The sequence below is a fragment of the Pongo abelii genome, chromosome 14 (genome assembly GCF_028885655.2).
Source record: "Pongo abelii isolate AG06213 chromosome 14, NHGRI_mPonAbe1-v2.0_pri, whole genome shotgun sequence".
Taxonomy (NCBI): domain Eukaryota; kingdom Metazoa; phylum Chordata; class Mammalia; order Primates; family Hominidae; genus Pongo; species Pongo abelii.
In genome coordinates, this window is record NC_071999.2 from 107,606,628 (window position 1) to 107,630,685 (window position 24,058).

Below are 24,058 nucleotides of genomic sequence, written 5' to 3' on the forward strand. Positions count from 1 at the left end.
GCTTGATTTTTTTTTCTCCCAATGCAATGGATTATTTTATGTACTTCAAAAGCAGTTTAGAGGCTAGTGATTTAGAATAGCTAGAGTAAAATGGTTTGCTTCTTAGGGCAGACATATTCTTGGGAAAATCTTTTTAGATGTATGCTCTTATACCTAAAGCTGTCTCCACATAGAGGTGCTTTGTGCTAGAACACTGCTGACTAACACAGATGAAATGCACAGATCTTCCCCATGGTTCTCCCAGTGTTAATTTAATATGACATTCACAGATGTCTCTTACTTCCAACAGTAGTCCCAAGTTGATCTCCCAACTTGGGAGGCGAGGGAGGCCAGAAAGAATGGGGGAAGAACCTCCTCTAAATGGCGATTTTTTTTTTATGAATGCAGTGATTATCTAAATTCTTCCAGCTACTCTGAAGTAAATTTTTCATGAAATTACATTGAGGTGGGAGATGAGATGCCTGCTAACTGCTTAAATTTCCACAATTCTGTAACATCTATATCCTGTGATAGACGTTACCTCCCTATGGCCATTGCTACTGTCTTCCACAACTCAGCAGTCACTTGAAGGGGGGCTATTATATGTCAGCCCTCAAGACACAAATAGCAAATAAGTGCAATACAATGTGAGAAGAATTGTTATAAAGGCAGGTGGTACCTGATGATCCCTGAGTCGACTGTGAGACTTCCCATTTGATTAGCACCTGGATTGAGTCTTAAAGGAAGGCGAAGAACTAACGGCTATGGACATATACTATGTTTGGGACACTTAGTAATGATATTTTATTTGATCTTTACAACAGCCCTGACAACAACAACAAAAAAAACAAAAACAACTCATTTTCTTACACATGCATGAGAAAAGCTAGCCTCAAGGCAGGTAATAACTTGAGCAAGGCCATCCAAGCAAACTTGAAATTTAAAATAAGCTCTGTTTGACTACAACATGTAAGGGGTTTAGAGTTGACCATGCTGAAGCTCAGGACTATTAGGAGAATTTCTCAAGGCAGGTAAGAGAGAAAAAGAGCGCTTCAGGCAGTGCACAGCTGTGCCGAGTCAGGAAAACGTAGCACTGCAGTTTTAACATCAGGCGGGTTCACCGGCTCTCCTATCTGGTGCTCCATGGGTCTAGAGAAAGAAACCTAACCAAGGACAATGGGTGCCACTTAGTCCTCACTGGAGTACAAGAACAAGAACATGTTTGTAGTGTGCGTGTGTGTGTGTGTGTGTGTGCGCGCGTGCGTGCAGATGCAGTTTTTACTGGAAAAGAGAATAAAACATAGAAACTCAGAACAAAGCAGCTCCAAATCTGATTGCCTGTATTGAGCACCTACCCCCATCACTACGTGCTCCTTTATCTACCTGGGCAGGTATCTCTGCCTAACTCTCCTGATATGGTTTGCTGTGTCCCCCTACCACACAAATTTCATCTTGAATTATAATCCCCACAATCCCCATGTGTGGAGAGAGGGGTTGAATTATGGCAGCGGTTTCCCCCATGCTGTTCTCATGATAGTGAGTGAGTTCTCACAAGATCTGATGGTTTTATAAGTGTTTCACAGTTCCTACTTCACACACTCTTTCTCTCTCCTGCCGCCTTGTGAAGAAGGTGTCTTCGACCATGATTGTAAGTTTCCTGAGGCCTCCCCAGCCATGCAGAATGGAGTCAATTAAACCTCTTGCCTTTATAAATTAGCCAGTGTCAGGTATTTCTTTATAGAAGTGTGAAAACGGACTGATTCACCTCCTATTCCCAGAAGAAAACAAGCTAACTGGCTTGAAGACGTGCTAGGTATTTCCAGGCTGTTACTGCCCTGAATATTGAGTTTGAATATGGGCTTTGCAGTAGGCTGCACTAATTAATTTATGTTATATAATTGGAGTTTGGGACTCTTTGATATCCCATGTTAATATATGCAGAGTATTTAAAGTGGTTTTTTTTTCTGTGATTTACTGGTAGTGGGGAAGGAAATCTGGTGGCCTCAATTTGACATGCCTCTTCAATGACAGTCTCCTGTCCATCCAGATACTGAGTGTAGATAGAACCTTTTAGAAATCCTTCAAGATGACACAGTACAAAGGATCAAGTAAAAGAGTGGTTTCACTTCTAAGATTATATAAGGAATTTTACAGATCTGTCCACAATTCCTCTTTCACTGAGCAGTGGAGACAATGGGCATACGAATCCCATGCACCTTTATTATCAATATGCCACCTAAAGCAAAAATGATTTTTGATTATGGATTTGTTTATCTGGAAAAATACATGTCCAGAATTTATTGTTTTTTAAAAATTCCCACTTTGGTTATATCTGACCAACCAAAACAGTGCAATTATAACTGAATGACATTAGCTGTCACTCACATTTAACTTCACTTTACCTGCTCCCAGGTGCCACCAAATCTCACAGTGCCCAAGAAATGATCTAAGCTCCAAAGATACCTGGCTAATGCACACATACATTAAAAACTCAACAACTGGCTCCTGGATCTCTAGATTTAATTTAATACTACTAAATATTATACAAAGCATTCAAGTAGTGAAATAAATTTAAGTTACAAACACATGAGGAATTCAAAATTAATTTGAGGTGGCTGATTGGAATAATTTTCTTTTGCAAACAGAAATATTGTTTTATGCCTTCATTCATATTGAATCAATAAAACTGCATAGAGCAGACCTATTATTCCTCTGATAAAAACCAGTAGGGATATTTAAGTATCCTAGGTAAGCTTATTATTTTGATAGGAAATTGCTCCTGTGTATCTGAGCCTTATCATTATTATGTTTTTATACACCAATATCTCTTTTTTCTGTTTACTGAAGTGTCCTTCATAAGACAGTACACAAAGTTTGAAAAACATGGCTTTCAAAAGGTTTCCGACATTTATTAAAAGTAGTTGGTATTTAAATAGTTCAATATCGGGAGAGAGGCTGCACAGTCACAATGTGTCCATTAGTAAATCTTTTACTTAGAAACAGCTTATAGCAACTCAGGAAACTCATTCACCCCATGTTCATTGCTGTTTTAAATGGTTAAGATCCAGTTTTTGTATTCTGTGACAGGAATTTCATTTCTATTGGTATATACTTTCCCTACTTCATTCCAGCCCCCTCTTCACCGTATTAAAATTAAAATGTTCCATTTTCTTCAACTGCAACACCCTTGCAACACTATGGGTCATTTCTTCTCCTTGCAGCTCTCTTGGGTTCGGTATTAAAGTCTTTTGAATCTTCTCCTGTCTTCCAAATTATGGTTCACAGCATGCCCTTCTTGCCTGCCCTCTCTACTTAACCCCTTAAGTGATTACCTGTTGTTACAGTTTCCATTACCATCTGTGTCCAGCTACTAATTTAGAGCGGTATCGGTGCTGCTTCCCCCGCAGATGTAGGAAGACGTTGCCAACACCATCATGAATGAAGATTCAGCCTGAGAGAGTGACATGAGCCAGGCATCCTGCTTTTCTCCTTCCTCTCATGTCCCAGACCCTACTGCTCTGAACTCTTCAGGTTCCCCATGTGTAGCGGGAAGGCCCAGCAGGTTCTCTTTGCACCCACTCTCAGCAGTGGGTTGTTTTCTTGCTCATTCATTCCATATATGTACAATGGCCTTTTTCACCTATCCCCATTTCTAGACTCCTTTCTGGGTAGGCATGGGCCCTCAGGTCTGGGATGCCTTTCAAAATGTTCCCTCTTTTATATTAAAAAATCAGCTTCCAAACACACTGTAGGTCTCTTTTGTAGCCCAGAAAACCTCAGTGTATCTTCTTATTTCTCATTCACTCACTCATTTGTTCATTCATTCATTCACACAGCAAATATTATGCATCCACTGTGGTATCAGGCACTGCGGTATGTGCTGGGTATACAGCACTGAATATGAAGGCATTCTTGAAGCTTACAAACTGCGTACTCTATTTAACCTTATGTTTGCAGGACCCTGAGTCCCACTGATTTGTACAGGCACTTCCTTTCACACTCATACCACATGCTGCACTCAGGTTGGCTAAACATACCATTATTCACCATCCTGCAACCTTTATTCAACTAATCCAAACCCTTTATCCAAGCCATGTCCTCTTTGTTATCCAATGCCAATCCCACATCAGTCTTTCCTAATTCCATAACTTAACTCATGAAGACTTTTTGTCTATGTGTGTGATTTATTTGTTATAACTGAAAAACTTAATATTTGGGAATAAAGATGTGAGAAGATAAACATACAACTTGTATAAAATCAAAGCATCTATTTCATTCTAAAAAGCCCCAAAGAAGACAGAAGTCATTGACTCATTTTTAATCGTTAGGTGTTATTAAGGTTGTCAATACGTCAATACCAACAACTACTCTTCTGATAACTTTTGTGCATAAACTGTGGGGTCTTTAGGAGTGCAGGTGAAATTGTTTATCAACCGCCCTGTTGCAGACACAGACACACATACACACTTAATGGTAGGTTTTTATCTCTTTGCTTAGTATCCCTGGCACAGTCTGAGAAGGAAATTAAGAAAAGAAAATGTTCAATAACATCTCCGGAACTCTTCACCTGAAACTCTGACTTTCATGTCTTTGGGAAACTAACCAACATTGCTAGCAGAAGTTTCTCATTCATTCATGTTTGCATAATTGTTTTGTTTTTTGACTACCCCGACCATTATGTTAAGTGATGTGGATAGGTCTTTTCCCTCCATGTTCCTGACATGGAAGACAACATGCTGTATTTAAAGGCAGAGTAGCTGATTAATTAAAAGCTACTCTTTTAATTAGAGAGTAGCCTCTAGTGTGGTGCACTTTCTCTTCAACCTCCATCTAGTGGTTCTCTTATTCCTTCAGTACCTTACTGCTAGCTCCATACTACCTCCCTAGGCAAGGAATATTGAATAGTGGATTCCCAACATGTTTCTGTGCTATCGGGCATAATGAGATTCATGCAAAAATCCAGGAAAGCTGACTGGTCTTTCTTTGCCTAGATCTCAAATACTTAAACCTTAAATTAAGTTAGAAGAAAGTAATTCAATTTTTTTTAATTTTCATTAACACAAGTAATATAGGTTTGTTGTAGAAAAATTAGAAAAACTATATAAACAAAATAAGAAACAAAAATGGAAGCCATCAGGGATTCCACTTCTAGAGACTCAATCATTTTTGCAAAGAATTTGTTGAGCACATACATTGTGTCTGCCACCGAACAAGGGGCTGCAGATGAAGTAGTAATTAGTTATGGTCTCTCGTGGAATTTTCTTTAGGGTGCTTACTCTCCAAGAGGATATGAATTGTATCTCTTTTAGGACTTTTTTTGCCATATATATTTTTCCATGCATACATTTATTTTTAAATGGCTGCTTACACATGGTTTTGTAACCAGATTTTTAAAATCTAGCCATATTCTGTGAACATCATTCTCTGTCAATAAATACACATGTGCAGAAAATCCTAACTGTAAGTAAACACTACCTTCAAACATCTGTGCCCCTTCCTTGTCTTTCTTGTCCCATAGCTCATTTACATATGTATACGTGCAAGGCCTTACAAGGTGAGCTGTTATATCAGCTCAGCTTTCCAGATTAGGTTCCCAGTGTTAAATTTGTATCTGAGAAAGGCATTACCCCATATTTTGAAGACACATGTATTTGATGTTACCAATTTGTTAATGTAGGCATTACAATATCAATTCTTATTTCAAATGTTTTTATTTCTTCCTCTTTTTAGTTCCAATAGCCACAGAACTCAAAACAACAAACCACTAAAATCTACATTTGAACAAGAGCTTCCTGTCCTTTCCCTATATGCACATTTACATCTTCAGTTTTACCTCAATACACCACAATGAAAACTTGACAAAAGGCGATGCTTAACAGCAAGATGGCCTTGTTTCTGTAAAGTTTGACTGTCGATTTTGTTTGCCAAGTTCCTTCTCAGACAGAAGACATGTCCATTCAGAGCAAATGAATGTAGCATCATACATTTTATGCTATGGTTTCAATTAGGAAAAAATACCCCATATTTGTGTCTTATTATCTGTCATCCAACATCCATCCACCTGCCTCATGTGTCACCATCCCTGCCCACTCTGCCGTCTTCCAATTCCCAGGGCACATTTGAACCTCAGAGTTACTGATACCTGCACCTCCCTCTGCCCAGCTGAGTGTCCTCTCTGTGCATCTTGAGTGTCTGAACTTCCCCTCTTTCTCTGAGCCCAGATCATCTGTGTCCTGCGTGCTCACGCTCTTCCTCTCCCTCCATGAGGTCACCTCTCACGGCCTCCACAGCCTCTCACACGCACCAGGCACTTTCCAGACCAGAATCCAGCAACTCTGCTGTCTCCCATTTAGGGGCTGCTCAATGACTGCCTTGAGATTTCAATCATCACAACAATTTAAGGGAAAGTGTTAAAAACAGAAGTTGCCGAAAAATGAATGTTATCTCCTACTCAGAATGCTTTCTCCAAAAGAAAATAGCCTTCAGTAGCTCACACGCACATGCACACACACATACACCCCATGAAAAAGTGCTTTGGGATACATGAGAATTTCCATGTTAAAATAGTGAGCTCACTGGTTGATTTCAACCCAAATTACGTTTACTGTCATGCAAAAACAGAGTCCTTCTAACAAAAATGTTGGTTGAGGGGTTATTATGTGCCAGGCTGTTTAATAATATCATACATTTTCAGGCCATGCGTGGTGGCTCCCACTTGTAATCCTAGCATTTAGGGAAGCTGAGGCAGTGGATCGCTTGAGTCCAGGAGTTGGAGACCAGCCTGGGTAAAATGGAGAAAACCCATCTCTACAAAAAAAAAAAAATACAAAAAATTAGCTGTGAGTACTGGCATGCACCTGTAGTCCCAGCTACTCAGGAGTCTGAGGTGGGAGGATCACTTGAGCCTGGGAAGTAGAGGCTGCAGTGAGCCAAGATCATACTACTGCCCCTCAGCCTGGGTGACAGAGTGAGACTCTGTCTCAAAAAGAAAAAAAGAAAAAAGAATATGCATTATGTCATTCAATTTTCGCAAGAGCCAGTTTACAGATGAGGAACCTTAGGCACAGAGACAAGATGGGACAATGTGCCTGACAGAACTATTGAATCAAAAATTAAGTATATTACAGAATGGACAGGAAATGAGAAAATGACTTTTTCGATATATTTAAATCATATAGCCTGGTGATTACAAACTCTTGGCATGAATTATTTTTTGTGCAAATAGTACAGACATTTCTTATCTCCTGAAATTGCATCCATTTTTATTATCTGACTCACTTTATGATTTTTCTCACCGCACACTTATAAAAATGTCAATTTTTTTCTGGCAGAAATCATCAAACCTCTCATTAAATCTATCTAAATGACCCTTTCAGGTTTCTGAAGGTATTATCCATTTATTATTCCTTTTTCCTTGAGGATGAATCCTAGAAATATTCTATTATACCTCATTATTTTTTTCTCTAAATTTGGTAAATAATGAGTAAAACATATTTACTAACTCCCATTTGATAATCTCACCCCATGTAGTGAAGAGACAGATTTCTCCATTTCCTAAAATGACAGATTTCTTCACTTCCTAGAGTTAGTTTTTGTCTCATAATTTCTTGACTGACTAGGCTAAGAATGTGAAAACTAAAAAATAGATTCCACCTATGATACATGGCTAAAAAAAGTATGTATTTTTTTACAGAGATTGTGCAAGAGCAATTAAAAGGTATGTATTGAGAAAGTCTTTCTGTCATACCCAAAATCCAAAGCCCAGAACACAGATGTTATGATTTGTTTTGTAGTATTCTCTGTTCTTCTAGCAAGGAAAATACAGACAAAATAGAAATTCTCTATCAAAAGTTTATCAAGAGGTGACTGTTTATTTGATAAAAACAACATCTACTCTATAAGTTTCCAATCATAATGTGTTGGAATATCCTGAATGGTGGTAAACTCCTTTATGGATACTCTCAGAGGGAATGACTACACATTTTAGAGTTTGCAGAAAAGATTTCTCCTCTGTCTGGGACTTTGCAATAGATATCCAAAGAGACTTCCAATGATAAAAGTGATTAATACTCTTGACACTGCTCAGATTTTTATGCATTTGATCATTTCTCAGGGTAGAATGAAAGTCCATAAACTACTGTGCATAATTATAGAATAGAAGCAAGCTTAGATATTATGTATTCATTTTTTTAACTTGAAAGATGAGAACAAATATTATTGAAAGCTTACTCCATGCCAGGCACTATTCTAAGCATTTAACACCTCTCTGAAGTAGTTTTTAGTATTAGTCCCACTACAGAGATTAAAAATTGGAGGCAAACATGCCCAGACCCACATGAATTGGAAGCAAGTTTAGAATCCAAGTAGTCTATTTGTTGGGAGAGCAGAGGTAGGGGGAGGGAGGGAGAGAAATGGTGAAGCATTTGACTTTCACTTTTTAACCTTAAGAACTTTTGTACATTTCACAAACATGAACTTCTGTACATGTTCACAAAGATGATGTGTTTTATTTATAATTTCTTTGAAACAAGTAAAACATTTAAAAATTTTTCAGTTTAAACAAGTTACACCTAACATTTGCTGAGGGTTTATTAAGTGTGAGGCTAATTGTTACCTATTTCTCACCATGCCCCAATGAGGCAAGTGTCTCTCTCTGTTATTCTGATTTTACAGGTGAAACTGAGTTTTGGAGAAGGTAAGTGCCTTGTCTGAGGTCACATGGCTAGCTGTGAGAAACCACGAGGGAGCCAGGTGTTTCTGATTTCCACCCCAGGAATATTTTGCTGTCCATGTCTTCTTTCAGTCTGACCCTTTCAAGGCTTTGTAAATAGAACAGTCTTCTTTCCCAGAGAACACAGATGGGAGTCTCCAAGTTCCTGCCTATTCCATGTCTAAGTAATAAAACCAAATTAGAGCATGCCTGCCACTAGACTTGCAATGCCAGTCCTTCCGGGCCCTCTCAAGCAAGCCTCTCCTCCAGGTATTCTTAGCTTGTGAACTTCAATGAGCTGGATGCATCTTTCCCTGTAATCTGGCCTCTGCTCAGAGGAAAGGCAGCAGCTCTATGTTTTCTCTCTTAAACTTAGCCTGGAGTCCTGCGTCTCCCTCAGCAACACAGCAGAGAACATGTTAGCAGGAGAACTAAGATAGCATCAAAAATCTGACGCCCTGGGCATCACAGCAGCAATGTGTGTCTCCACAACAGAACAGCGGCCCCCTCCCCTGCCCCTGCAGGTAGAGGATTGTTGTGGTTGATTTTCAATCTAATTTTGTACAAAAGTCAAGGCCCTGATTTGGCTGCCTGGTTTTCTTTCTTCTTCCTTCTCTTTTTCTTTCTGCCTCTCTCTTTCTCTCTCTCTTCTCCAAATGCCACCTGCCACTTTTCTTTTGGGGTACTCATTCATCTATATCTTGGCCCTCACTAAATAATGTAGCTCTGCAAAAAACAGAATTTTGCATGCATGGTCCAGTCCCAGCAGACTTCAAGGGCTACCCAAGGTGGTGACCACATAGGGGAAAACAAATGTTTCAAAGAACCATTTCCAAAAACAAACTCTTCTGTTTTCCTTTTGTCAAGGTACTGATTAGAAATAGAAGATGGTTCCCCACTTTTTATGAGTCTATTTCCTAAATCCCAAAGTAAAACAGCAGGTTATTTTTCTCTGGTTATTTCTAGAAATACTCCAAAACTGTCATTACTTCTCCAAGGATTCTGTTTTATTTTTTAATCGTGAAAATTGAATTTTCTTTGGCCTTTAAAAGTGATTGGGTTTGCTAAAGGGATTCAGTATACGCCACAATGCCCCAATGCCCGTTTATCATTGCACCCTACGCGCCCAAACTAAAACTGTCATTGCACCTACATGCCCAAACTAAAACTGTCAAGCAGTATGAGAGGGAACTGGGTTGTATTTTTGTCACCTACATCACAGTAATTTTTATTTTTGTTTCATTGTAGTAGGAGCATTTAACACGAGAACTGTTTTAACAGATTTTTAAATTCACTATAAAATGTTAACTACAGGCACAATGTCATAACACAGATCTCTAGAGCTCACTCATCTTGCATAACTGAAACGTTCTACCCAGTAATTAACAACTCCCCATTTTCCCCTCCTCCCAGCCCCTGGCCACCACCATCCTACTCTGTGCTGAGTATATATCCTACTCTATATTAATTATCCAGTGTTGGATATTTTATTTTGATGAGCTGCTACTATCATTTATATATTATGAAAAACCAGAAAGGGGATACTTATTTTGATTGTGGTTGTTTAATCTTATAATATGAATCTGTAAAGGTTAGATAAAGAAGGTGGGTGGTTTAAAACAGTGGTTTTCAAAACTTGCTACTATATTTAAATATAACAGAAGATCAAAGGGAGATTATGTTTTTGTGGTTGTTTAATTTTGCAATATGAAGCCACTAAATTTGCTCAGAAGGGGATGGTTTAAAATAGTAATTCCTAAAGACTGCTTAATATATGAATTATCAAGGGAGGTTCAGAAACATTCTCAACACTGTAAACCGAATGGTTGTGTCTTCCTCAAGCCATATGTTGAAGCTCTTATCCTTAATGTATTTGGAGGCGGGGCCTTTGGGAGGTCATGAGGCCATGAAGGTGGAGCCCACATGAATGGGATTAGCGAATCTATAAGAAGAGCGGAGGCAGCTGAATGGTCTGTGGACCAGGAAGACAGCCCTCACAGGAATCAGCCAGCACCTTGATCTTGGACTTCTTAGTCTCCAGACTGTATGAAACCAAAGTCTGGAGTTTAAGCCACCTAGTCTGTGCTATTTGTTACAGCAGCCCAAGCTAATTAAGACACTCAAGCTGAGGCCTCCTTCACCTCAGACATACTAAATCAGAATCTTTAAGGGTGGAAAACAGGACATTGTGTTTTTTAAAAAACATCTTCAGGTGATCCCTGCACACCTCTCCCATCACTGTTTCCAAATTAATGAGGCATCACTAGCCTAGATGCTCAGAAGAGAACACTTAGAGAGTTCACATTGCATAGTCATGGCTCTGTGTGGAAAAGAATAAGAGAGTCTAATTATAAGCAACACAGGCAAAATATAAGTCTGAGACAAAAATTTTGATTTATAATTGTATGTATATACAGTATATTCTATTCTTTCCTCAGAGATCTTCAGAATTTACTTTTAAAATAACTAACTTGCATTGTATACAGGAATTAAATTTTCATTTTATAAAAGGATAACTGAGATATTTGAGTTTTTGTTGGGGTTTCTGTTATGATTTTCTAGTCTAGACTATACCTTTAAATTGGCATTCAATGCCTTCAAAGAAAGGAAGCAAAATGACATGGCCTGTGGAAGTAATCTCATGTGAATTTCAAAATAACGATAAAACCGCTAGAAAAGAGAATGAAGCAAAGGATTTACCCTGTTAACTGAAAGATAAAGCAGTAACAATTTCTTTTAAGTAGACTTAATAGAATACAATAGCACAATCACCCAAGCTTGATGATCGGAAACTATTTTTAACCCAGGACTCCCTTTCATTCTCTTCCTTCTATCACCAAGATGTGGTAGCATTAGTTTTTGTGGATATATCTTTACCATCCACCTCTTCATTTCCATTACTGCAGTCTGATTCCAGTTCTTCAATCTTGGAATTTTATACCCAATTTCTCCAGTGCATTTCTTCACTAACCTCCTTGTCATCATTCAAATTTCTTAGCATTCTAATTTACCTTAAAGATACCTGTAGATCAATATTCCTCCCAGATTGGAATGCTGTAGCTCTCAGTTTTTGCTATCAGATTTAGAGTTTATCTACATCATAGTGAATTCGTTCATGTTTTCATTTTTAAAACTTTATCCTCTTTCTTTTTTTTCTTTTTTTTTGTACTTCTTAAGAAGAAATGCTGACTCCCAATACCATTTTAGGTCACAAAACCCTTTAAAAAGATATTGAGTCTATGGGCATGCTTCCCCTTCCATTTCCCCTAAAATAAACATCAGACTTTTTTTTTTTTTTTTGAGACGGAGTCTCGCCCTGTCGCCCAGGCTGGAGTGTAATGCGCGATCTCGGCTCACTGCAACCTCTGTCTCTTGGGTTCAAATGATTCTCCTGCCTCAGCTTCCCCTCCCGAGTAGCTGAGATTACAGGTGCCCACCATCACGCCTAGCTAATTTTTTTGTACTTCTAGCAGGGACGGGGTTTCACCATGTTGGCCAGACTGGTCTTGAACTCCTGACCTCGTGATTCACCCATCTCAGCCTCCCAAAGTGGGATTACAGGCGTGAGCCACCGCGCCCGGCCAGCATTATGCTTTTGACTGTGCATACTATAATGTTCTGATCATTGGTATATATGGGAAGCCTGTAGTTATAAATGTATTAAAGATAGCAACTTTTATGACTTTAAGGTCTTTTTTCTCATTTAATCAAACAATTTTTTGAACTGTTTTCTGATATTTACACACTTCTACCTCATTTTTCTTTTACTGATATCACTTGCCTAGTATGTATTTCTTCACCTATTTATTTTTCATTTTTGACTTATTTACAATGTAAGAGAATTGTCTACTGATACTTTTCAGGACTACAGATTTTCAGGACGTTATTTTATGTTTGCTGATAATTTTAGAGAGGAAGTATAACATTAATCAAAATTTTCTCTTTGTGGATAAGTAATTTCTGAAGCATTTGATCACAATGCTGGTGAAATATTTTTCTTTTTATTGGTTTTAAAATCCAAAGTTTTTATCAGGCTATATGTAGATGTTGGCTAAGTTTTATTAATTGTTTTGGTACATGATAACCTATTTTCATCTGAAGATCTGGATTGTTTTTAATCTAAAAGAAAAAAAGAATCTTATCTCACTTTAAAACATGGCTGTGTTCCATGCACTGTGATACTCTCTGTCAGGAAGAACATTCATTGGTGTGTCTCTGTTGGCTGTCTTCCATCTATATCATTCTCTCTACAAACAACATCCTCTTTTCATCTCTTTTCTTTGCATAATTGGAAATAATTCTCACTCTTGATCTCTTCATAAATGATTCTCTTGGCTTCAGTGTTCTGGTCTATCCTACTTCTAATTCTTCCACTCCCGCTGCGGAGGCCCACCCCTGCCCCCACCCTGGACCTGTGGGGTCAGTCCCTGTCTTCAGAACATATTCTGGTATGGCTGCCTTGCCCTGGGACCTCCTGGAGAAACAAGCAATTCTGTTTTACAAAAGCCTGCTTCCAACTTTCAACTTCACTCCTTCATACCAAGGGGCTCTTCTGGGGTCTCTCTTCCTTATTCTTTGTACACTGCTCTTAGAAAGGAAATTGTGAACTGAACTTTAGTTTTTCCCATCAGTCCTGTTCCATCTATACTGAATCTACCAGAAAAGCCTTGGATTCTGCAGCCTAGGAAAGAAAGATCTTCTTCTTCCTTTACCTGTGGGGGTACAGATTTCTCACTCTATAAGCCCTTTTGATCATTTACTTAAAGTCTGAGAAGGAAAGCAAAAAGCAGAATTAGACTCCTGAATACAATAGCCAATTTTCTAAAGGAACTTGCATTGACTTTTTTTTTTTTTTTCCAGCTTTGAATTTTTATAGTATTCCTATTTTGGCTTTACTCTAAGAGGTATATTTTAGCATCTGGTTTTCAGGTGATTTTTGTAAAGGTCAAGTTTTTATATAGCACAAAGGTCAAACATCCAAATTATTATGTTACCTTACCTTCTTTTATTTCTGTAAAAGAGGGAATGTGATCCACCAACACTTTTTGTAAAAGGGTAGATTTACCTCAAAAGCAGATTAAGCAATTTATTCAAAATTATAATCTGAATTCTTTAGGAAATCAATTTAAAGACACACAATATATCTCTATAATAATTCAGATACTTCTTTTTTCAAAGATATAATTACTGGAAATTTATTATAAATAAATTATAATCTGAATTTTTCAGGAAACCAATTTGAAGATACGGATAGATAGGTGACAGATATGGACATATTTGGATATTTATACTGAAAAACATAAAATAGAAATAAATCTCTACATTATAACTATCTATCAGGACACTGTTTATAATGATGAAAAACTGGAAACAGCAAATGTCCAATGATAGAGGTATGGTTAAATATATGAGGCTGTATTTACTGGGTATGGTGTTATATAGCCATTTACAATTTTTAAGTAAGAAAATTATAAAGAAATATTTTAAATATTTATAATAAATATTCAATGGAAAAAAACAGTATGAAACTTGTACAATGCCACGATTACAACTACCTGAAGTCAAGCCCTTAAAAAGACTACAAAAAACACACAGATATTGTGGTCATCTGTCTTTGGTTATTAAAACTACGTGTTTACTCTTTTTTCTCTATCATTCTATCATCTCTATCAACTTTGGTTACTTTAAAATTCAAAAAAATCAATTAAAAAAATTTAAGCATTTGCATAGAGTTTGAAGGTATAAAAATTTGTGCTGGTCCTTGAGACAGGTAAGAATTGTATAACATGAGTGAAGCTCTAAAATATTGATAACATTTTGGGGCAGAGACTTTTTTTTTTATTTTTAAACAGAGTCTCCCTCTGTGCCCAGTTGCCCATTCTAGAGTACAGTGGTGCCATCATAGCTTGCTGCAGCCTTGACTTCTCTGGGCTCAAGCGATACTTCCACCTCAGCCTCCCAAGTAACCGAGGCTACAGGTGTACACCACCACACCCAGTGAAATTTTTTTTTTTTTTTTTTTTTTTTTTTTTGTAGAGATGGGGTTTCACCATGTTGCCCACGCTGGTCTGGACTCTTGGGTTCAAACAATCGGCCTGCCTTGGCCTCCCAAAGTGCTGGGATGATAGGCATGAGCCATCGTGTGTGGCCTTGGGGACCATTCTTAATACGTTTAAGCTCACTATCATAGTTTCCACAGCAAAACTAGAAAATAAGACATCTCACTGTATATCCACCTGCTTACATATTTGTCTTTCCTGAAGGATTCTTAGGCTTTCAGTTTATCTCTTTTCCTCACTCACCACCCAGCTTCTGGCCCAGTGCTTAGCTTATCTTAGGATATAGAGGTGTAGATGTGAATTTTCATTCACAAACTTGAAATCCACATGTGACTGACCTGGGATACATTTATACAGCTATGGAAATTCTGAAATTATCTGAACATCATTGATAAATGATAAAACAAATGTGTACATTTGTGTATACACATACATGCACACACAAAGCATGCAGGAATGATAAAAAAAAATAACTGGAAACCATTTCAAAGAAATGCCATACCCAAGAAGAAGAAAATGCTACTCAAATCTTCAGTTCACTAAATTGCAACTAAATGACACTATTTTAAGTAGACTTTTTTAAAGTACATTTCTCCTTTGAATATCTTGCAAGTCCTATCCAAAGTTATAAGTGTACAACCACTATTTTATGAGACATGCTTTCTCCTAGAGTTTTGTAGAGATTTTAGCATAGTCCTTATCAGTGACAGCACATTTATTCTGCAAACAGATTATGTCTTCTATGAACACAGAAGAGGATCCAACTGAACCTTTTCACTTTTTAAGTTTTTCTCCAAAGCTGGATTTTGTCTTTACACTGTCTGGTTTTAGCAGTGGCTAGGTCAAAGTATACTACAGAAGAACGAAAAATCGACTCTAGAAAGGCACACAGAATGAAAGCCAACCAGTTAGGGAGTAACTGTTTCTCGTTGCAGATGTTTGGGAAGCCATGATTTTTATTTAGAACTGTGGAAACCTTATCTTTGAATTGAAAAAGCCAGTCCTGAGATGCATCTGCCTCAGGGGTAACTACCATAGTGAAACCGCTCCTCTCCCAGGCCATATCAAATCACAGTTGTAGTTATGAACATATGAATCATATATACATATATATATATTTCAAAATCGCCACCTGTTAATTTTTGATCCCCTATTAGAGGTGTTATCCACCAACTACTAACACAAAGGTCACTGGTCCTCAACCCACATTTCACCACCAGGGCAGTCGGGCCTAGCTGATGACCACACGAACACCAGATTAAGAGTAAAACCATCTGAGGCCTGAAAGTGAGCGTGTATTCACACATCCTTAATAATACAGTGTCTGAAAAATTGTACCTGAAACTGAAAGATTTATCCTAAGGTATTTCAAGCACTAAGGGTCTGAGTTCAGCATCCTCACACCATCCTGAAAAAGGAACATTAAGTCAGCAAAATGACCCCTGATCTGCGATCTGGGCCCCGCGAGGGATCCCAGCCAGGCCATCCTTGCTGGTGTCTTAAAGATTCAGTGACAAAATGGTGTTGCTTGGCAGGACACTGTTTTGCGTTCGGTGTGGCCACCCTAATGACGGCTGCTTAACAAGGCCAATGAATACCATAAGGGACATTTAGCAAGGAGCAATCCACAGGAGCATGGGGGTGGGGCAAGGCCGCGGAGCCCCCGCGGAGACCTGCTGGAGCCGGGCTGCCCACTCCTACCCCCCCCCACCCGCGCGTTGGCCCAGAGGTTTACCCAGGCAGCGGCCCCGGTGCGGAGGGGGCAGGTGCAGCGCTGTAGTGATGCCCAGTGGCCTCGTCCTCAGCCACCTGCCCCCCAACACCTGCTAGATGCCCAGGCGGGGCAGGCCCGCGGTCTCGCCGGCCCTGGGCTTCCCAAGCCAGCCCAGGGGCATCCCGCGGCAGGCGCCCCCGACACCTACGCGCAGGAACAGGGAGGGCGCATCGCGGCTCCCGCGCCCCGGCCAGGCCGGCAAGGACCCCACCGCCCCGCTCTCGGGTGGAGGCCCCCCTCCCCACCCCTCCCCCGCGCGGGGCCCCCGCCCGCTGCCCCTCTAGCAGCCCCTCTCGCAGCGCCAGCGCCCCTGCGCCGTCCTGGCCCGGCCCGGCCAAGGAACGCAAGGAGCGCGCATCCCGGGCCTCGGGCGCAGGGCATGGAGCCGGCCGCGCCGCAGCCTCCCGGGCACTGGCGGCGGTGACCAACCTGTAACCCCAGCGCTCAGAGCTGTCATGGTGCCCGCGGGCGGCGGCGGCGGCGACAGTGGGCGACCGGCAGGATCAGTGCCAGGCGCGGCGCCCACGGCGGGCGGGGACGCGGGCCCCTCACCTACTGCGGCTCCGCTCAGGCAGCGCGCTCGGCCCGGCTGGGGCCGCGGCTCACGCTCGCCGTGTCACTCACTGAGCGCCGCCGCCGCCGGGCAGGCTGGGGGAGGGGTGGGAGCCGGAGTTTTCGGGCCTTTAAAAAATTATTATTTTATTTAAATTTTTAAAGTTAGCTTTGCTACAGGGGCTGCAGTGATGCCGAAGGGCGGGCACCGCAGAGGAGGCTGAGCCGCAGTTGGTGGGGAGCGCCAGGGTCGGTACTGGCAGTTCCTTCTTGCCGGCTGCCACCCGCAGTCAGTCTCACAGCAACAGCTAGGCTGTCATCTGCGAGCTCCTCTCGGGGGTCTTTCGTACTCAACAGCACGGCGGCGGTGTGCACAGGAGTCGGCCGGGCGCACGCGGGGTACACTTAAGTCCACTGCCAGGAGGCCGGGAGCCCAGCGTGCGAGCGTGAGGTCTGACTGTGCACAGTACCGAGGATGAGGACTAGTTCCACTCCTGAGTATGAAAGGGTGAAACCGTTCACCTCAAGTTTCACCCCGGAGTTATTAAATAATGAATGAATCAGTCACACTTATAGTTTTCTAAATAGGTTGACGTTTGCCTTTAAAATTAAAATATGTTGTCGTGTGGATGAGACAAAGTCTATTCAGAAATTGACAGTCCCCCACCCCATACCCTGTAAGTATACCTGGACAGCAGACTGCATCTGAGGCTTCCTAGGGCTCCCAGCAGAGCAGGTTTAGGGAAATCTGGCCTCCTAAGCACCATGCCCAGGGCGACATCCTCCCACTCATTCCCACTCTCTGAAAGGTTTACTTTGGGTCTGGAATCTTGCCATGTAGTCAGATACGAAAATCCCCAGGGAACTCCTGACCAGTGATTTAGACATCATGCACACAGGCATATAAATAAAGGGAAAGAAAAAACTGAATGAAGCTTTCTCTACAAGAGAAATTCTAAACAAAGAACATTTGTGTATCACAAAATGTTATGTGGCAAGGGATAGAAGTAAAATTATACAAACCTACATTTTAAAAATGTATTTTCTGGTTACAGATATTTAATTAAGCTACTTTCTTAAAAAGTCCATTCACAATTTATTCACATTCATAATCCATATTAGTACTTTTTATTGTTTAAAGGGAAATGTTAAAATATTGGTATTTCATGAAATACAGAATCATGTGGGATTTTTTTCAAATTTCTAAAGACTTCAGAAAAACTGTGTCAAAAGCTAGGTTTTAAACAAATGATGAAATCACTCCTCATAAGAAAAAATTGACAGTAATTTAAACAATGGTAAGTCTACAACCAGTTTGCTTAGAAAAAGTATTTACCAACTTGTTTCATCATCTTTAGTTGCGGCTCCCAATTGCTTGATCTAAATACTAGTTTATTTCACAAACTGAAATATATAGCTATATATATATGGTAGCTGAATGATAGTGTATTATTCTTTGAAATTCGTTCGAATTATCTGTTAGAAAATTATGTTAATGAAATATTTAAACATTTATGTATAATATTTTGAAGTGGTAAAGGCAGTGATTTTTTACCAATCTCAGTGCCACTCCTCACCCAACAGGTATTTCAGTCCCTTCTCTGTCCTTGGTTGAACTACCTCTGTTAAGTCTCTATAATTCATGCTTATGAGCCAAACAATCCCAATGATGATGGAGACAGTCTCAGAGAATTCATGGGCTTCAAGGAAGTCATGGAATCCAGGATACTCATCCTATAATGCATAGGGATTCACTGTTTATTGGAGTAGACAATCATTTTAAAAAACAGGTACGTCCAAAATATCATAGTACCCCTTCTACCTGCTCAGTATCTCTTTTCTTTTGTTATTTTTAGAGACAAGGCCTATCTCCGTTGCCTAGCCTGGAGTGCAGTGATGTGATCATAGCTCGCTGCAGCCTCAAAGTAAAAGTAGAAAGGATGAACCAATATCTTTTCCAGGTTGAATTGGTCCTGTAACTACATTCATTGCTGGAATCCAGTAAAAGTCAATTGCTGGCCTGTGGGTTCAATATAAACTGAGAATATAATTCAGGTGTGTTTTGTATGACTCAATGTATATTGTTGACAAATTAAGATCAATTACCAACATTTGAAAACCACAAGAATTTTAGTTTATCATGAAAAATAGGAAGATCTGGATTACAGGCACCCGCCACCATGCCCAGCTAATTTTTGTATTTTTAGTAGAGATGGGGTTTTGCCATGTTGGCCAGACTGGACTCGAACTCCTGACCTCAGGTGATCCACCCACCTTGGCCTCCCAAAGTGCTGGGATTACAGGCGTAAGCTACCATACCTGTAGGAGTCTGAGGCACGACAATCACTTGAACCTGGGAGGAAGAGGTTGTGGTGAGCTGAGATTGTGCCACTGCACTACAGCTTGGGTGACAGAGTGAGACTCCGTCTTGAAAAAAAAAAGGAAGATCCGGCCAGGTCAGTTGTTCTGCATTCCCAAGTGGCAGGGGGCCAATAGGGACATCCTGTGCCTCCCATAGGTGGGCATATACTTCCCATTTGCCTCCATGTCCCCAGCCTGCTTCAATTCCTGGCCCTGGAAGGTGTTTGCTTGCAGGAGCCTGTACAATTAAATCTGTATTTGACAGTATGAGATTGGGGAAAGGATAATGTCAAACACAGAGAAAGCAGTCAATACAGAAAGTTTTACAACAAAGAGGATGAAGCCAAGCCAATGCACAACCAAGATAGTAGTAACCTTTGGTTTAAAGGAAATTGTGTTCATGGTCCTGCAAGTGCTTTGGAATGGACGTGATATCATTTGTCTGTGTCCCCATCCAAATCTCATCTTGAATTGTAGCTCCCACAATTCCCATGTGTTGTAGGAGGGACCAGGTGGGAGATAATTGAATCATGGGGGCAGTTTCCCCCATACTGTTCTCATGGTAGTGAATAAGTCTCATGGGATCTGATGGTTTTATAAGGGTTTTATAAGACCCTTTCTCTTGGTCTTCATTTTCTCTCTTGTCTGCTGCCATGTAAGACGTGCCTTTCGCCTTCTACCATTGAGTGTGAGGCCTCCCCAGCCATGTGGAACTGTGAGTCCATTAAATCTCTTTTTCTTTATAAATCACACAAGTCTCCAGTATTTCTTTATCAGCAGGATGAGAACAGACTAATAATACATGAAGTAGCTATGAAATGCAAGACAGTGAGAATTTGATGAAAACAGGGTATTTGTTTTTCACTAACTCATTTGTTCCTACTGCTTATTTCCACCTTAAATTAGTATTTCATTGGACACCATGGTGAGTTACTGAGAAAACAATAGGCATGCTAAAAGAGAAATTTGAAAATCCATGGAGGGACTGTCATGTGCTCTATGGAAATACAGGCACCGAATCAATTGGAGAAGAATTCTGCTTGAATCATAATTATGTTTCATTTGATTTATGAGTAGATTATGCTTTAGTAACTACACAAGACTCTAATTTTTTTGAGACTCTCATTAAGATTAGTTTTAATCTGTATACACTTGTTTATGTTCTGTGATTTCAAGACCCACATGTCACCAAATATTGCTATGATGAACTTTTAGATGCTCTTTGGGCAGGGAAAATTAAGGTTTAGAATACACACCTAAAAATGTAAACAGGCTAACTAATAGGCATCTCCTGCTTGTTGCCTCACTAACATGGATTTACATGTACAGGCATTCCTGGAAGATAGTGCAATTTAGTTTCAGACCAATGCAATAAAGTACATATCACAATGAGGCAAGTCACACAATTCTTTTTTATATTCCAGTGCATATATAAGTTATGTTTACACTGTACTGTATACTAAAATATATATCTATATCTTAACTTAAAAACAGTTTATTGCCAAACAATGCAAATGATCATATCATCTGAGCCTTCTGTAAGTCATAACCTTTTTTTTTTTTTTTTTGAGTATCACTCTTGTCACCCAGGCTGGAGTGCAATGGTACAATCTTGGCTCACTGCAACCTCTGCCTCCTGGGTTCAAGTGATTCTCCTACCTCAGCCTCCTTAGTAGCTAGGACTACAGGCATGCATCACCATGCCCGGATAATTTTTGTACAGATGGGGTACGATCATGTTGGCCAGGCTGGTCTTGAAATCCTGACCTCAAATGATCCTCCTGCCTTGGACTCCCAAAGTGCTGGGATTAAAGGCAAAAGCCACTGTGCCCAGCCCCTCATAACCTATTTGTTGGAGGAGGGTCTTGCCTCATTGTTGATGGCTGCTGGTTGATCAGGTTGGTGCTTACTGAAGGCTGGAGTGGCTGTGGCAATTTCTTAAAAATAGACAACCATGAAGTTTGCCACATCAGTTGACTCTTCCTTTCATGAGAGATTTTTCTGTAACATGCCATGCCATTTAATGGCTTTTTACCCACCATAGAACATTTATCAAAATTGCAGTCACTCCTCTCAAACTCTGCTACAGCTTTATCAATTAAGTTTATGTAATATTCTAAACCCTTTGTTGTCGCTTCAACAATGTTCACAGAATCTTTACCAGGAGAAGATTCCATCTGAAGAAACCACTTTCTTTGCTCATCCATAAGAAGCAACTCATCCATTTAAGTTTTATCCTGAGATTGTAGCAATTCGGTCACATCTTCAGGCTCTATTTCTAATTCTAGTTCTCTTGCTATTTCCACTAAATCTGCAGTTACTTCCTCCACTAAAGTTTTGAACCCCTCAAAGTCATCCATGGGGGTTGGAATCAAGTTTATTCAAGCCCCCGTTAAAGCTGACATTTTTATATTCTTCCATGAATCAGGAATGTACTTAACAGCATCTGGAATGGTGAATCCTTTCCAGAGGGTTTTCAATTTACTTAGTCCAGATCCACCAGAAGAATAACTATCTATAGTAGCTATAGCCTTACAAAATGTATTTCTTAATAAGACTTGAGAATTAAAATGGCTGCATAATAAATGTTGTGTTAGCAGGCATGAAAATAACATTCATCCCTCTCCAGCATAGCTCATGGATAACTAGGTACATTGTCAAAGAACAGTAATAGTTTGAAAAGAATCGTTTTTTTTTTTTTTCTGAGAAGTAGGTCTCAACAGTGGGCTTAAAATATCCAGTAAACCAGAGCTGGGTGTGGTGGCTCATGCCTACAATTCTAGCAATTTGAGAAGCTAAGGAGGGAGGATTGCTTGAGCCAGGAGTTTGAGACCCTGTCTCTACAAAAATTCAAACAATTAGCTAGGCATAGGGCATATGCCTGTAATCCCAGCTACATGGAAGGCCGAAGCAGGAGGATTGCTTGAGCACAGGAGGTTGAGCCTGCAGTGAGCTGTGTTTGTGCCACAGCACTCTAGCCTGGGTGACAGAACAAGACTCTGTCTCAAAAAAAAGAAAAAAGAAATTCCAGTGAACCATTCTGTAAACACATGTGCTGCCATCTAGACTTTGTTGTGCTATTTCTAGAGCACAGGTGGAGTAGATCTAGCATAATTCTTAAGGGCTCTAGGAGTTTGGGAATGGTGAATGAGCAATGGCTTCTACTTAAAGTCACCAGCTGCATTAGCCCCTCACAACAGAGTTAGCCTGTCCTTTGAGCTTTGAAGCCAGACATTGGCTTCTTCTCTCTAGCTATAAAAGTCCTAGATGGCATCCTCTTCCAATAGCAGGTTTTTTTGTCTACATTGAAAATCTGTCATTGAGTATAGCCACCTTCATTAGTTATCGTAGCAAAAACTTCTGGATAACTTGCTGCAGCTTCTGCATCAGCTGCTTCACCTCATATTTTTATGTTATGGAGACAGCTTCTTTTTCTTAAACCTCATGAATCAATCTTTGCTAGCTTCAATTTTTTCTTTTGCAGCTTCCTGACCTCTCTCAGACTTCATAGAACTGAAGAGAGTTAAGACCTTGCTCTGGATCAGGCTTTGGCTTCAGGGAATGTAGTGGCTGGTTTCATGTTCTATCCAGATCACTAAAACTTTCTCCATATCAGCAAAAAGGCTGTTTTGCTTTCTTATTACTCATGTGTTCACTGGAGTAGCACTTTTAGTTTCCTTCAAGAACTATTCTTTTGCATTCACAACTTGGCTAACTGTTTGGGGCAAGAGGCCTAGCTTTTGATCTATCTCAGCTTTTGACGTGCCTTTCTCACTAAACTTAATCATTTCTAGGTTTTGATTTAAAGAGAGAGATTTGGAACTCTTCCTTTCACTTGAACACTTAGAAGAAATTGTAGGGTTATTAATTGACATAATTTCAATATCGCCATGTTTCAGGGAATAGAGAGGTCCATGGAAAGGGAGAAAGGAGGAGGAACAGCCAGCTGGTAGAGCAGTCAGAACACATACAACATTTATTGATTAGGTTCTCTACCATGGACATGGTTCATGATGCTTCGAAACAATTACAACAGTAACATCAAAGATCACTGATTACATATTGCCATCACAGATACGATAATAATGAAAAAGTCTGAAATATTGAGAATTACCAAAATGTGACACAGACATACAAAGTGAGCACGTGCTGTTGGGGAAGCGGCCCCGATAGACTTGCTTGAGGCAGGGTGGCCACAAACCTTCAATCCGTAAAAACAAAATACAATATCTGCAAAGCACAATAAAATGAGATGTGCCTGTACAGAATCCAGCCTTGGCAGAATAGATGCATTTTGATAATGGAGTGCATAGGAAAATTTAAGGCAGTTTGCCTCCCAGATCTCCCAGCAGGAAACATGATGTGGAGTGTCTCTGGGGAAAGGAAAGAGATACCAGAAGAGATGTCGCTAAGTTTTGTAGCCCCAAAGACCAATCTCACTTTACATAGCTCTGTCTTGGATCTTGAGGGAAGTAGCAAGTGTGATAAGTTTCTACTGAGGAAAGAACTGCTGGGTTGGTGGTCTTCACTTGCCAGTGATATTCTAGATGAAAAACTTGAATAAGTCCTTTTCTCGTAAGTCAGCATCTCTAAGCAACCACAAAACATTTATTCATAATTAAA

The 24,058-nt window shown here is 40.1% G+C and overlaps 1 protein-coding gene across 7 annotated transcripts in view; it reads right to left on the reverse strand.

The window, feature by feature from the left end:
- NALCN (sodium leak channel, non-selective) overlaps positions 1-17,857 on the reverse strand; it is a 365,066-nt gene extending 347,209 nt beyond the window's left edge. For 2 of the 7 annotated variants that reach the window (XM_024231054.3, XM_024231061.3), the window contains exon 1: positions 17,762-17,857. In XM_024231054.3, coding sequence (XP_024086822.1) covers positions 17,762-17,779 — 18 coding nt within the window. In that variant the 5' untranslated portion in view covers positions 17,780-17,857. Of the gene's footprint in view, positions 1-16,951; positions 17,136-17,761 lie in introns of those variants that run through there. The other 5 variants (XM_054529197.2, XM_024231060.3, XM_063715022.1 and 2 more) reach the window with 5 other exon arrangements.
- Between the last annotated feature and the right edge of the window lie 6,201 nt (positions 17,858-24,058).